We start from the raw sequence: 14,035 nt of genomic DNA on the forward strand, positions 1-14,035 counted from the left end.
GTCATTTTGTGTTATTTTGTTCTTCTCTTCGTTTTAAATTTCATGTCATGGACCTTGTCAGAATCATCGAAGGATAAGAAACCTTGGGTGGTTCAGTGGTTTAGCGCCTGCCTTCAGCTCAGGGCATGATCCTGGAGTCCCAGGATCAAGTCCCACATCAGGCTCCCTGCATGGAGCCTGCTTCTCCCTCTGCCTGTGTCTCTGCCCCTCTCTCTGTGTCTCTCAAAAATACATAAATGAAATGTTTAAAAACAATCATCTAAGGTGAAATTGACTTAGATTGTGGTTGATAGTCTTGACTCAGCCCGTTCATACAGCCACGCTGCAGTGAGCAAAATGACTAGAAGGAAGATCTCACCACAAAAGAAAGAATCAGAAACAGTACTCTCTTCCACAGACTTACAGAATTTGAATTACAATTCGATGTCAGAAAGCCAATTCAAAAGCACAATTATAAAGCTAGTGGTAGCTCTGTAAAAAAGCAGAGAGTATTAAAGAAACTTCATGACTGCAGAATTTTGATCTAATTAGTCAAAATTAAAAATTAATTAAATGAGATGCAATCCAAACTGAAGGTTCTAACAATGAGGGTTAATGAGTTAGAGGAAAGAGTGAGTGCCACAGAAGACAAGTTGATGGCAAAGAGGAAAGCTGAAGAGAAAACAGAAAAACAATTAAAGGACCATGAGGAAAGGTTAAGGGAAATAACTGAGAACCTCAGAAGGAAAACATCTATGCATAATTGGGGTTCCACAGGAGGGCGAGAGGGCCAGAGGGCCAGAAAGCATATTTGAACAAATCATACCTGTGAACTTCCCATATTTGGGGAGGGAAAAAGGCATTCAGGTCCAGGAGATAGAGAGGTCCCCCACCAAGGGGAGGGGGGGGGAAGCAGAACTTGACATTTAATGGTGAAACAAGCAAATTCCAAAGAAAAAGAAAGTCCTTAAAACAGCAAGAGACAAGAGATTTCTAAATTATATGGGGAGAAATATTAGATTAACAACAGACCTCTCCACAGAGATCTGGCAGGCCAGAAACAGCTGGCAGGAAATATTCAGGGTTCTACATGACAAGAACATCCAGCCAAGAATACTCTATCCAGTGAGCCTTTCATTCACAATAGGATAAAGAGCTTCTAAGATAGGCAGAAGCTGAAAAAAATGTGACCACCAAATGAGCTCTGCAAGTAATATTAATGGGGACCGTGTAAAAGAAAGAGGAAGCCCAAAGAAATAATCCACAAAAACAGGGACTGAATAGACATTACAATGATAGTAAATTAATATCTTTCAATAGGTAGTCTGAATGTGAATGGGCTACATGATCCCATCAAAAGACGCAGGGTTTCAGACTGGATAAAAAAATCAAGACCCATCTATTTGCTGTCTACAAGAGACTCATTTTAGATAGAAGGACACCTACAGCATGAAAATAAAAGGTTGAAGAACCATTTACCATTCACATGGTCTTCAAAAGAAAGCAGGGGTAGCCATCCTTATATCAGATAAATTAAAGTTTATCCCAAAGACTGTAGTAAGAGATGAAGAGGGACACTATATCATACTTGAAGGGTCTATCCAACAAGAAGATCTAACAATCATGAATATTTATGCTTCTAATGTGGGAGCTTCCAAGTGTATCAATGAATTAATAACCAAAGTAGCGGCATACTTAGATAATAATACACTAGTAGTAGGAGACTTAAACACGGCACGTTCTGCCAATGACAGATCTTCTAAGCACAACATCTCCAAAGAAACAAGAGCTTTAAACGATACACTGCACCACATGGGTTTCACAGATATTTACAGAACTTTACATCTGAAAGCAACTGAATACACAGTCTTCTCATGGAACTTTCTCAGAATAGTCCACCCAATACCAAAACATTGGAATTGTCCCCTGCATATTTTCAGACCACAATGCTTTGAAACTAGAACTCAATCACAAGAAGAAATCTGGAAGAAACTCAAACACATGGAGGAGAAAGGCCATCCTGCTGAAAGATGAATGGGTCAACCAGAAAATTAGAGAAGAAATAAAAAGATTCATGGAAACGAATGAAAATGAAGATACAACCATTCAAAATCCTTGGGATACAGCCAAAGCAATCCTAAGCGGGAAATGCATCGCAATACAAGCATCCCTCAAAAGACTGGAAAAAAACCTCAAAGACACAAGCTAACCTTGCACCTAAAGGAATTGGAGAAAGAACAGTAAATAAAACCTACACCAAGCAGAACAGAGAGAGTGAAGATTTGAGCAGAACTCAATGAAATAGAGACCAGAAGAACTGTGGAACAGATCAACAAAACCAGGAGTTGGTTCTTTGAAAGGAAGAATAAGATCCATAAACCATTAGCCAGCCTTTTAAAAAACAAAGGAGAAAAGACTCTAATTAACAAAATCACAAATGTAAAAGGAGAGATCACCACCAATACCAAGGAAAACCTAACCAAGGAAATAAAGGATTTATACCCTAACAACTACAGAACACTTCTGAAAGAAATCCAGGAAGACACAAAGAGATGGAAAAATATTCCATGCTCAAGGATTGGAAGAATTAATATTGTCAAAATGTCTATGCTAACCCAGGGCGATTTACATTCAATGCATTCCTGTCCACGTACCATGGACTTTCTTCACTTTCTTCAGAAAGTTGGAATATATAATCTTAAGATTTGTGTGGAATCAGAAAAAACCCCGAACAGCTAGGGTAATATTGAAAAAGAAAACCAGAGCTGGGGACATCACAATGCCGGATTTCAAGTTGTATTACAAAGCTTTGATCATCAAGACAGTGTGGTACTGGCACAAAACCAGACACATAGATCAATAGAACAGAATAGAGAATCCAGAATTGGGCCCTCGACTCCATGGTCAAGTTATATTTGACAAAGCAGGAAAAGACTATCCACTGGAAAAAGGACACTCTCTTCAATAAATGGTGCTGGGAAAACTGAACAGCCACGTGCAGAAGAATGAGACTAGACCATTCTCTTGTACCATACACAAAGATAAACTCAAAATGGATGAAAGATCTAAACGTGAGACAGGAAACCATCAGAATCCTAGAGGAGAACACAGGCAACAGCCTTTGTGAAGTCGGCCACTGCAACTTCTTTGCAGATGAAGGCAAAGGGAAATAATAGCAAAAAGAAACCATTGGGACCTCATCAAGATACAAATCTTCTGCACGGCAAAAGAAACAGTCAACAAAACTAAAAGATAACCTACAGACTGGGAGAAGTTATTTGCAAATGACCTATCAGGTAAAGGGCTAGTATCCAAGATCTATAAAGAACTTAGTAAACTGAACAGCAAAGAAACAATCCAATTATGAAATGGGCAAAATCATGAGCAGAAATTTCACCAAAAAATGGCCAACGAGCACATGAGAAAACACTCCACATCGCTTGCCATCAGGGAAATACAAATCAAAACCACAATGAGATACCACGTCACACCAGTGAGAATGGGGAAAATTAACAAGACAGGAAACAACAAATGTTGGAGAGGAGGTGGAGAAAGGGGAACCCTCTTGTACTGTTGGTGGGAATGTGAACTGGTACAGCCACTCTGGAAAACTGTGTGGAGGTTCCTCAAAGAGTTAAAAATAGAGCTACCCTATGACCCAACAATAGCACCACTCGGGATTTACCCCAAAGATAGAGATGCAGTGAAAAATCGCGACACCTGCACCCCAATGTTTATAGCAGCATTTTCCAGAATAGCCAGACTGTGGATGCAGCCTGAGTATCCATCAAATGATGAATGGATATAGAAGATGTGGTCTGTATATATAATGGAATATTACTCAGTCCCTAGAAATGACAAATAACCAGCATTTGCTTCAATGTGCATGGAACTGGAGGGTATTATGCTGAGTGAAGTAAGTCAATCATAGATGGACAAACATCATATGGTTTCACTCCATGGGGAATATAAAAATACTGAAAAGGATTATAGGGGAAAGGAGAGAAAATCAGTCGGAAAAAGTAGAGAGGGTGACAACGCATTAGAGACTCCTAACTCTGAGAAACGAACAAGGGATAGTGGAAGGGGAGGTGGGCGGAGGGGTGGAGAGACTGGGTGACGGGCACTGAGGGGGCATTTGACAGGTGAGCACTGGGTGTTATGCTATATGCTGGCAAATCGAACTCCAATAAAAAATATACAAAAAATAGTATTCTATCATGTAATACTCTGGGCATTCTGTTCTCAAGAAAGTTGCCTCTGAACCTCATTTTACTCTTCTATAACCTAGAGACACATTTTCATTAGGATTTTGGATCTTATCATTAAAAAAAAAAAGTCAAAAAGCTTAAGAGAACTTAAAAAAAATGTTCAAAAGCGGTCTTTTTTTATAACAAGGTTTTTCATCCTCAATGAATAATTCAAATTTTAAATTAAATGACAGCAAAATGTGCCACAGAGTAAAAATACAAATAGACATAGTATTGTGAAATAAGATTTCTGTATAAAACATTTAACTAGTTTTATCAGCATCTCAAGGAAATCTAGCTCATATTTCAACATTAAAAAATTCAAAACTGGGACAGCTGGGGGCTCAGTGGATTAAGTGTCCGACTCTTTTTATGGCTCAGGGCATGATCTCATGATCACGAGACTCAGAACCAGGTGAGGCTGGAGACTCAGATCATGAGACTCAAGAACCAGAGTCTGCTGGAGATCCTTTTCCCTCCCTCTCCCTCTACTCCTTTCCCCCCAGCCCATGCTCTGTGTAAAAATAAACACAATTCCATATATCAATATAACATTTATCTCATTTTACCTTCCATCCCTTCATTCAAAATATATACATAGGGCATATGTGAGAGGCCTAGAATCCGAAAAGGTTGTAATTGTAGCTACAAAGATCATGGTTGCTATTAGGTTAAAATGAAATGTTTAATCTATTTGAAGCCTAATAATATGTATTATATCAAAGGGATACTATAAATAATATTGATGGAAATATACAATTACTGCCAAAAATTTACCTGATTCAAATTATTTTTTACACCCTTCAATTCCAAGTTTCGTCTTCTAAGATTAAGTTGAAGTTGTTGTTTCGTTTCAACTTCTTTACTATATTGCTCTTCCTTACTTCTTGTTTTTTATAATAAATTTATTTTTTATTGGTGTTCAATTTACCAACATACAGAAGAACACCCAGTGCTCATCCCGTCAAGTGCCCCCGTCAGTGCCCGTCACCCATTCACCCCCACCCCCCGCCCTCCTCCCCTTCCACCACCCCTAGTTTGTTTCCCAGAGTTAGGAGTCTTTATGTTCTGTCTCTCTTTCTGATATTTCCCACACATTTCTTCTCCCTTCCCTTACATTCCCTTTTACTATTATTTATATTCCCCAAATGAATGAGAACATATAATGTTTGTCCTTCTCCGATTGACTTACTTCACTCAGCTCTTCTCTACTTCTTAATTGCTCTTTAATATTTATATATAACATTTCAGCACTTCTTCTTTTTTCTTTTTCTTGTTTTAAGGTCAATCTGCAAATGCATGTGTTCATTTTAAAATTTGTCTTGTTAGCAATAAAAATTTTATTTTATGATCTGGTTCCACATATGTTGGTTCACTACCCAAAGGAAATTTTTCTGTTCTCAATTTTTTTTCCCTTTCTAGGGCTCATGTTTTTTAATTTATCACTTCAATCTCTTCAAAAAGATATATAGTTTAAAAGAAGCAATGAGAAAGCATTTTGCAACTTAGTAAGTTTTAGTCAGTAATAACTCTGGGAGATGTTGTAAGCAAAGGAATTCTGAAATTATTCAATAAAGTTAGAGTTCAAAATTGCCATTTTTCCCCACAGAGTCATAATTACACTTCAATTAAGACAAATCATTTCATTACTAATTAAAAAGAGAAGTTGTTTATCAACAACTTTATAAATTCACTAGAAATACATTTTTATTTCACAAAACATCACAGGTACCTCTAAAAATGATCTTCAGTGTAAGACAGCATCAGCAGATGTCGTTTACACAACACACACCTGCAGATGACTCTGATCCAGCACTAGACTAGGGAGTCTAATATCTATTGCCCATGTTTTTTATGTTTCTTATTCTGTAACATTGTCAACCTTGTTGATCGTAATGTATTTTATAAATCATTTGAAAACTCCTTTGAAAACACCACAGGATCCATATTAATTAAGTAAGGAATAAAGAGTAAGATGTGCTTGCAGCATAGACTTTTGAATTAATTTTCTTTACATATGTGAGAAATGTTGGAAAAACTTAACTTAATCATTTTCCATTTTACTTTTTAACCCCTGCATATGTTAAGAATAAACCAATTTTTCTGTCTTGAGAAAAATTGGCCATTTCACACTCTGTTGGGGGGCATTTAATATAAAATTTCCTGAGAACAATTTAAAAATATGGATCAGAGACCTCTACTAAATATTTTTATACGTTAACACAATGCTACATTAGAGAATTTATTCCAATTAACCAAGAATGTAGAAACAGAATTAAATAAAAGACATTCCTTATAGCATTAATTAAAATATAGGAAAATGGAAAACAACCAAAATTCAATTTGCTAAATAATGAGGCTTACATATGATGGACTTCTACATGGTCATTAAAATTATGCTTTAGAATATACATTAAATTATTAGAAGTATTCACTGTTAAAACCTTGCTGTATTGTTTCAAAGAATCTCACACTTTACATCTTTTTTTTTTAATTGGAGTTCAATTTGCCAACATACAGCATATCACCCAGTGCTCACCCCGTCAAGTGCCCCCGCTCAGTGCCCATCAGCCAGTCACCCCAGCCTCCACTCACCTCCCTTTCCACTACACCTTGTTCGTTTCCCAGAGTCTCTCATGTTCTGTCACCCTCACTGATATTTCCCTCTCATTTTCTCTCCTTTCCCCTTTATTCCCTTTCATTAAATTTTATATTCCCCAAATGAATGAGACCATATAATGTTTGTCCTTCTCTGATGGACTTATTTCACTCAGCATAATACCTTCCAGTTCCACCCACGTGGACGCAAATGGTGGGTATTTGTCGTTTCTAATGGCTGAGGAATATTCCATTGTATACATAGACCACTGTTTCTTTACCTATTCGCCTTTTGATACTTCACATTTCTAACGGCGTTTCCTTCCCTATAAAATCCCAGAAGGCAAATTAGCAATTATAAAACTTCTCCTACACATGTGCAGCATAAAAGTAAGTATTTCAAGGGGTTCCTGGCTGGCTCAGTTGACAGAGCATGTGACTCTTGATCTCATAGCTGTGAGTTCAAGCCCCACGCTGAGTGTGGAATCTATTAAAAAAAAAAAAAGTAAATAGTTGAAATATTTCCTTAAAACCAAGATGTCATACCTTAAACGGTAGAGTTCTCGTTCCCATTCCACTTTTTGATGCTCTAACTGAGATTTCATTTCTTTTGTTTCTGGTAGCAACTTTTCTAGTCCATTGACCTTACGTTCCACTTTTAAAATTTTTCTTTTAAGTCGTTCACACTCTTTTTTTTTTAATTCTATTGATCTTTCGTATTTAAGAATTGCATCCCGGAATGTCAATACGCTAACAGAATCTACACCAGAGGAAACACAAAGACAGAAATAAAATGCAGGAGGCATCAGACCGGGTCAGTTGGTAAAGCATCCAACTATTGGTTTTGGCTGAGGTCATGATCTCACAGTTGTGGGACTGAACCTGGCATTGGTTGCTGCATTCAGCACAGAGTCTGCTTAAGATTCTTTACCCCCTCGTTCCCTCCCTCTCTGTTCCTCTCCCCATCTCCTGCTCATGCTCTCTCAAAAATTTGTTCTTTAAAAAAGTAAAATAAAACAATATGAGTACTTTTTGCATATAAGGGACTGAGCATGCTCACATTAACTCATTCATACATGAAATAAATATTGAGTGACTTCAACGTAAAGATATTATACCAGGCGACTGGGTGGCTCAATCAGTGGGTGTCTGCCTTCGGCTCAGGTCATGATCTTGGTGTCCTGGGATCAAGCCACATGGTGGGCTCCCTGCTTAGTAGGGAGTCTGCTTCTCCCTCTCCCTCTGCCTCTCTCCCTGCTCATGCTCTCTCTCTCTCAAATAAATGAATAAAATCTTATTATCAATAGAACTTTAAAATCTTTTAAAAAGAAGAGAAAACATGACTGAAACCTTTCTAAACTGAATGAAAACTATAATCCCACAGACCCACAAAGGATCTGGCTAGGAGAGAAGAAATGGAAGTAAACTCTTGTAATTTGAAAAAAAAAGATTTTATTTATTTATTCATGAGAGACATGGAGAGAGAGAGAGGCAGAGACACAGGCAGAGGGAGAAGCAGGTTCCCTGAGATAGCCTGATGCGGGACTTGATACAAGGACCCTGGGATCACACCCTGAGCCAAAGGTAGATGCTCAACCACTAAGCTACTCACGTGTTCCCTATTGTAATTTTCTTAAACTACATATGATGTGGTATATCACTACAAGAAGGTGGACTGTGATGCTTGAGTCATATGCTTTAAACGCTAAAGCAATCACTAAAATAGCAAATCTTAAGAGTTATAGTAATAAACAAAGCACATACATACACATATATCTGTATGTTTATATATATGTATAAATGGAACTTGTAAAAATTAGTTGATTAATCTAAAGGAAAGCAGAAAGCAAAGAAAATGCGAACAAAGCAGGTCAAATGGAAAGCAAACAGGATGAGAGATTTATATCAACTGTATCAATAATCAGAGTAAATGAAAATGGTCAAAAAATAAAAGAAAGAAAGAAAATGGTCTAAAAGCCTCAATTAAAAGGCAGACTGTCAGAATGGATAAAAATGTAAGTGACAACCATAGGCTGCCTATAAAAAATTCACTTTAAATGTAAAGACACACACACACAAAATAAATAAAATAAAAAAATAAATGTAAAGACACAAATTTGTGAAAAGGACAAAAATAAGGATATACCACACTCACACTTGACAAAAGAAGGCTGAACTTGAGTAGCAATATTAATGCCAGGCAAAATAGATTTCAAAGCAATATATATTCTCGTGATGTATAAGGTCATTTGTTAATGATGAAACAAACAATCCAATCATGAAATGGGTGAAAGACATGAACAGAATTTTCACAGAGGAAGACATAGATATGGCCAACAAGCACATGAGGAAATGCTCCGAATCACTGGCCATCAGGGAAAAAAACAACAACCACAATGAGATACCACCTCACACCAGTGGGAATGGGGAAAATTAACAAAACAGGAAACAACAAATGTTGGAGCGGATACGGAGAAAAGGGAAACCTTCTTGCACTGATGGTGGGAATGTGAACTGGCACAGCCACTCTGGAGAACTGTGTGAAGATTCCTCAAAGACTTAAAAATAGATCTACCCTACGACCCAGCAGTTGCACTGCTGGGGATTTACTGAAAGATACAGATGCAGTGAAACACCGGGACACCTGCACCCCAATGTTTCTAGCAGCAATGTATAGTAGCCAAACTGTGGAAAGAGCCTCGGTGTCCTTTGAAAGATGAAAGGATAAAGAAGATGTGGCCTATGTATACGATGCAATATTACTCAGCCATTAGAAACAACAAATACCAACCATTTACTTCGACACGGATGGAACTGCAGGGTATTATGCTGCGTGAAGTAAGTCAGTCGGAGAAGGACAAACATTATATGGTCTTATTCATTTGGGGAATATAAAAAATAGTGAAAGGGAATAAAGTGGAAAGGAGAGAAAATGAGTGAAAATATCAGGGAGGGTGACAGAACATGAGAGACTCCTGACTCTTGGAAACAAACACGGCATGGTGGAAAGGGAGGTGGGCGAGGGGTTTGGGTGACTGGGTGATGGGCACTGAGGGGGGGCACTTGATGGGATGAGCACTGGGTGTTATGCTATCTGCTGGCAAATTGAACTCCAATTTAAAAAATAATACGATATCAAAAACAAAAACAAAGATTTATCAACACTCAACAAATAAGAAATAAACCTAACTTTTTAAATGACAAAAATTTTGACAGCTCAATGAAGATACATACACAGATGTTAAATAAGCTCAACATTATCAGTCATTAGGGAAATGTATATTACAACCATAAATGTATATATTTATACACATATATAAGTATTTATGTGTGTGTGTGCGTATATATATATACACCATACCCATCCACGGCTACGATTAAAAAACTGATAATACTAAGTACTCATAAATATATATGGAGGAGTTAGAAACCCTCACATACTGCTGGTGGGTTTAGAAAATAGTACAATTACTTTAGAAAACAATTTGGCAGTTTCATAATAAGGCAATATGAAGAGACAGGAGACTTAAGAGTGATGGATATGTTAACTGTCTAAATTACAGTTATGGTTTCATATGTGTATATATATATGACAAAACTATCAAATTATATGCTTCATACACATGCAGTTTACCTAACTAAAGCTGTTGGAGAAAGAAAGCCTCTATTATATGAAAAACCATCTAAGACAGTGGCTGAGACACGGATGGAAAGATGGATATGAAACCATACAAGATGAAGCTAGTGGACGATGGTCTTTCACCTCATGGCATTAAGAAGTAACAGCTAAGCTTTAAGCAAGGGGGTAACGTGATGAAATGTAAACTTTTAAAAATGTATAGTAAGTATGGTTGCAGTGTAGACCAAGATCCCGAGAGGTGGAATGGCAGGGAAAACAGTCCTGAGGTTAGCTCAGTAATCTAGGAGAAAAATAATGGTAAAGCACAGAAGAGAAGCAGAGTTCACAAACACATCAAGTGTGCCATTCCCACGTGGACAACCACAATGGAAATTATAGTTCTTTGGATGAGAGTCTTCAATAGTTCTCTATTTTAATATAAAACATATTTCTGAGATGAATAGCTCTATAACACCTCAGTGTTGTGTGGCGCAGCGCTAGACGAGATGCGCACATATTACTACAATCATATATACAGAAAAAGGCTTTAAATTTATACGACGGCCCTACCTTTACAATCCATGCCAAGTTCAATGAGCAACAGGGAACTCTTATAATCAGAGTATTGCAACTTGCAATCCTCTGAAGCTGCTTCAGATGACTGAGTTAAGTCATCAAGATGCTCCACAGACTTCACTTGCTTTTTGACCTACAAATAAATAATACTATTTCAAAATGTCATCCAAATATTTATAAAATATACTAAGTGTAGAAAGATGATAAATATCCATCTTTTTATAAAAGCAAAAACATAGGTACTTTTTAAAAGAACTGATTTTTATCAAAAAGACCTTTATCAATAATTGGTGTTTCTGAATAATTTTTTCACAGCAGATGTCTATACAACAAAGGAAAATTTTCATTTTTTCACTATGCGTTTCATAAAGTAATTTTTTTACCATGGAATATTTCTGATAAATATGAAATATCAAAATAATATAATAAAAATATACCATGAATGAAATAGAATAATATAATAAAAATGTATCATAAATGAAATAGAATTATATATTTTGTTTGTTTGTCTACCTTGTTCTTTTCCTTAGATGTTTTCTTTGCAGGTCTCAAAAGAGGGGATCCCTGGGTGGCGCAGCGGCTTGGCGCCTGCCTTTGGCCCAGGGCGCGATCCTGGAGACCTGGGATCGAATCCCACGTCAGGCTCCCGGTGCATGGAGCCTGCTTCTCCCTCTGCCTGTGTCTCTGCTTCTCTCTCTCTCTCTGTGTGAGACTATCATAAATAAATTTTAAAAAAATTTAAAAAGAGGAAGGATTCTTTTCAGGAAAATATTAAATACTTAAAATACAAAGAATATTTAAAGCATATCTAAGCAATATTAATAGCAATATTAACAAAGTATTAAATTTAGATCAAAATTGCAAAAGTAAAGGAAAATCCTAATGTTACTTACATTATTTGATAGGGGTAAATATACCACATTTTTTGTTGTCATTTTCAATAAAAACAAGTTTTCACTAAATCAATTTGGAAAGTGCAAACTAAGTTTTTTTAATGACACAAGCCCTTTTGAAATAATCGTGATATTAGTGTTTTGAAGTTTTACTGTGCAACTACTATGCATTATTTGGGACAGTTTACATATCTTAAAGGGTTTTTAGGCCTTACACAAACCGTATGAAGTAGGCAATTATACTGGGTATCTTTTCACAGGAAGCAAATGAGGCACAGATATTCTAAGGAACTTCCCCAAGCCCATACAGCTGGTAGGAGCAGACCACCCAGAACTCAAGTCCAGGAAATGTCCCGTCCAAACATGTGTTTTAAAATATGTGGTAAAAGTAAGTTAAGTATTTCTAAGTAATGTGATAGCAATTGAATCTATAGTATTATTCCATTTCTAGCTATAACTATTCTACAAATAATTTCTGAATCTTACATACATTTTTAATTTTTATTTTTTTAAAAGATTTTATTTATTTATCCATTCACTAGAGAGACACGCAGAGAGAGACAGGCAGAGACATAGGCAAAGACATAGGCAGAGGGAGAAACAGGCTCCCCCACAAGAAGCCTGGTGTGGGACCCCAGGATCACGCCCTGAGCCCAAGGCAAGACACTCAACTGCTGTGCGACCCCGGGATCCCACACACATTTTTTAATTAAAACACTTCAAACCTAAGCTGTATTGAAAATCTACTTTCAATAAACTAAATATTTAATTCTTCTAAAGAAGTTCATTAATGGGCATTCCTTTACTCATTCAAATGTTTATTCATGGATTCAACAATGACTCATGAAGCACACAATATGTGTCAATGACGCTGCTGGTACAGTAACCGTGGCTCCTGTAATTTAGAACTTTATAATCCAAAAGTAAAAATCTATGATAGATGAATAGTTTTTGATTGTAAATAAACATATTGTAAATAAACAAAACCATTCCCCTTTCCCCCAGAACCTAAACAAATATTAACTTAATATAATCAGATACTCCAAAGCCCCTCACAAAATCATAGCTAATCATGATACTGTCAAAGGTACTGAATACCTTAAAACCTATCAAGAAATGATTAGTTCTATTCAGAATCGCCTATGTGTCTCTAAATTTACTATTATATATATATATATATATATATATATATATATATATTTTCAATCGATGAAGGATAGTATCTGAATATTCAATTATATGAGAATACTGCACGGTGGAACCGATTCTAAATAAACAATCTCTTACCACAAAACTCATATCCTGATCTGGGGGTCCTGGGATCGAGTTCTGCTTTGGGCTCCCCAGAGGGAACCTGCTTCTCCCTCTGCCCATGTCTCTGCCTCGCTCTCTGTGTCTCTCACAAATAAATAAATGAAATCTTAAAAAAAAAGTCACTCCTCCTCATCCTAACCTTTCAAGTGGTGTTTTTGATATACTTGAGTATTTCTTCCCTCAGCCTGTAACGACAGGCTGTATATTACAGTGTTTTACTTACATAATAATCATAGTTAACATTCCTTCAGAGGGAAATAAAGAATTTATGGGATTTTTACCTTCTTTCATCCTGATCCATTTCACGTAGACTGTTGTCATTACTCACTCGTAGTAGACTACCAGTTAGGGAATCGCCCTCCTCAAAGCCTGGTGTAATCACAGATGCTTTTGATGCCCACTTTACATTTGTATCTTTCTTTATTTCCATGACAGACAAACCAGGATCATTACTTAAAACAAAAATCCAGTTAAAATATCCATTAGAAAGCCAATATTTTGTAATAATTTTACTGGTAAGGATTAAAAATTTTTTTGGTAAACATCTGTTACCCATCTGAATTCATTTATTTTTATTTATTTATTTATTTTTTAATTTTTATTCATTTATGATAGTCACACAGAGAGAAAGAGAGGCAGAGACACAGGCAGAGGGAGAAGCAGGCTCCATGCACCGGGAGCCCGACGTGGGATTCGATCCCGGGTCTCCAGGATCACACCCTGGGCCAAAGGCAGGCGCTAAACCGCTGCGCCACCCAGGGATCCCTGATATTCAATTATATGAGAATACTGCACGGTGGAACCGA

The 14,035-nt window shown here is 36.8% G+C and overlaps 1 protein-coding gene across 1 annotated transcript in view; it reads right to left on the minus strand.

The window, feature by feature from the left end:
• The window catches only part of LOC112912790 (uncharacterized), a 143,780-nt gene that overhangs the window by 40,791 nt on the left and 88,954 nt on the right, over positions 1-14,035 (minus strand). The window contains exons 23-27 of the mRNA XM_072742372.1: positions 13,511-13,681; positions 11,536-11,734; positions 11,017-11,155; positions 7,374-7,587; positions 5,422-5,518 (exon numbers count right to left, since the gene is read on the minus strand). Coding sequence (XP_072598473.1) covers positions 5,422-5,518; positions 7,374-7,587; positions 11,017-11,155; positions 11,536-11,734; positions 13,511-13,681 — 820 coding nt within the window. The remainder of the gene's footprint in view (positions 1-5,421; positions 5,519-7,373; positions 7,588-11,016; positions 11,156-11,535; positions 11,735-13,510; positions 13,682-14,035) is intronic.

This window comes from Vulpes vulpes, chromosome 2 (assembly GCF_048418805.1).
Source record: "Vulpes vulpes isolate BD-2025 chromosome 2, VulVul3, whole genome shotgun sequence".
Lineage (NCBI taxonomy): Eukaryota > Metazoa > Chordata > Mammalia > Carnivora > Canidae > Vulpes > Vulpes vulpes.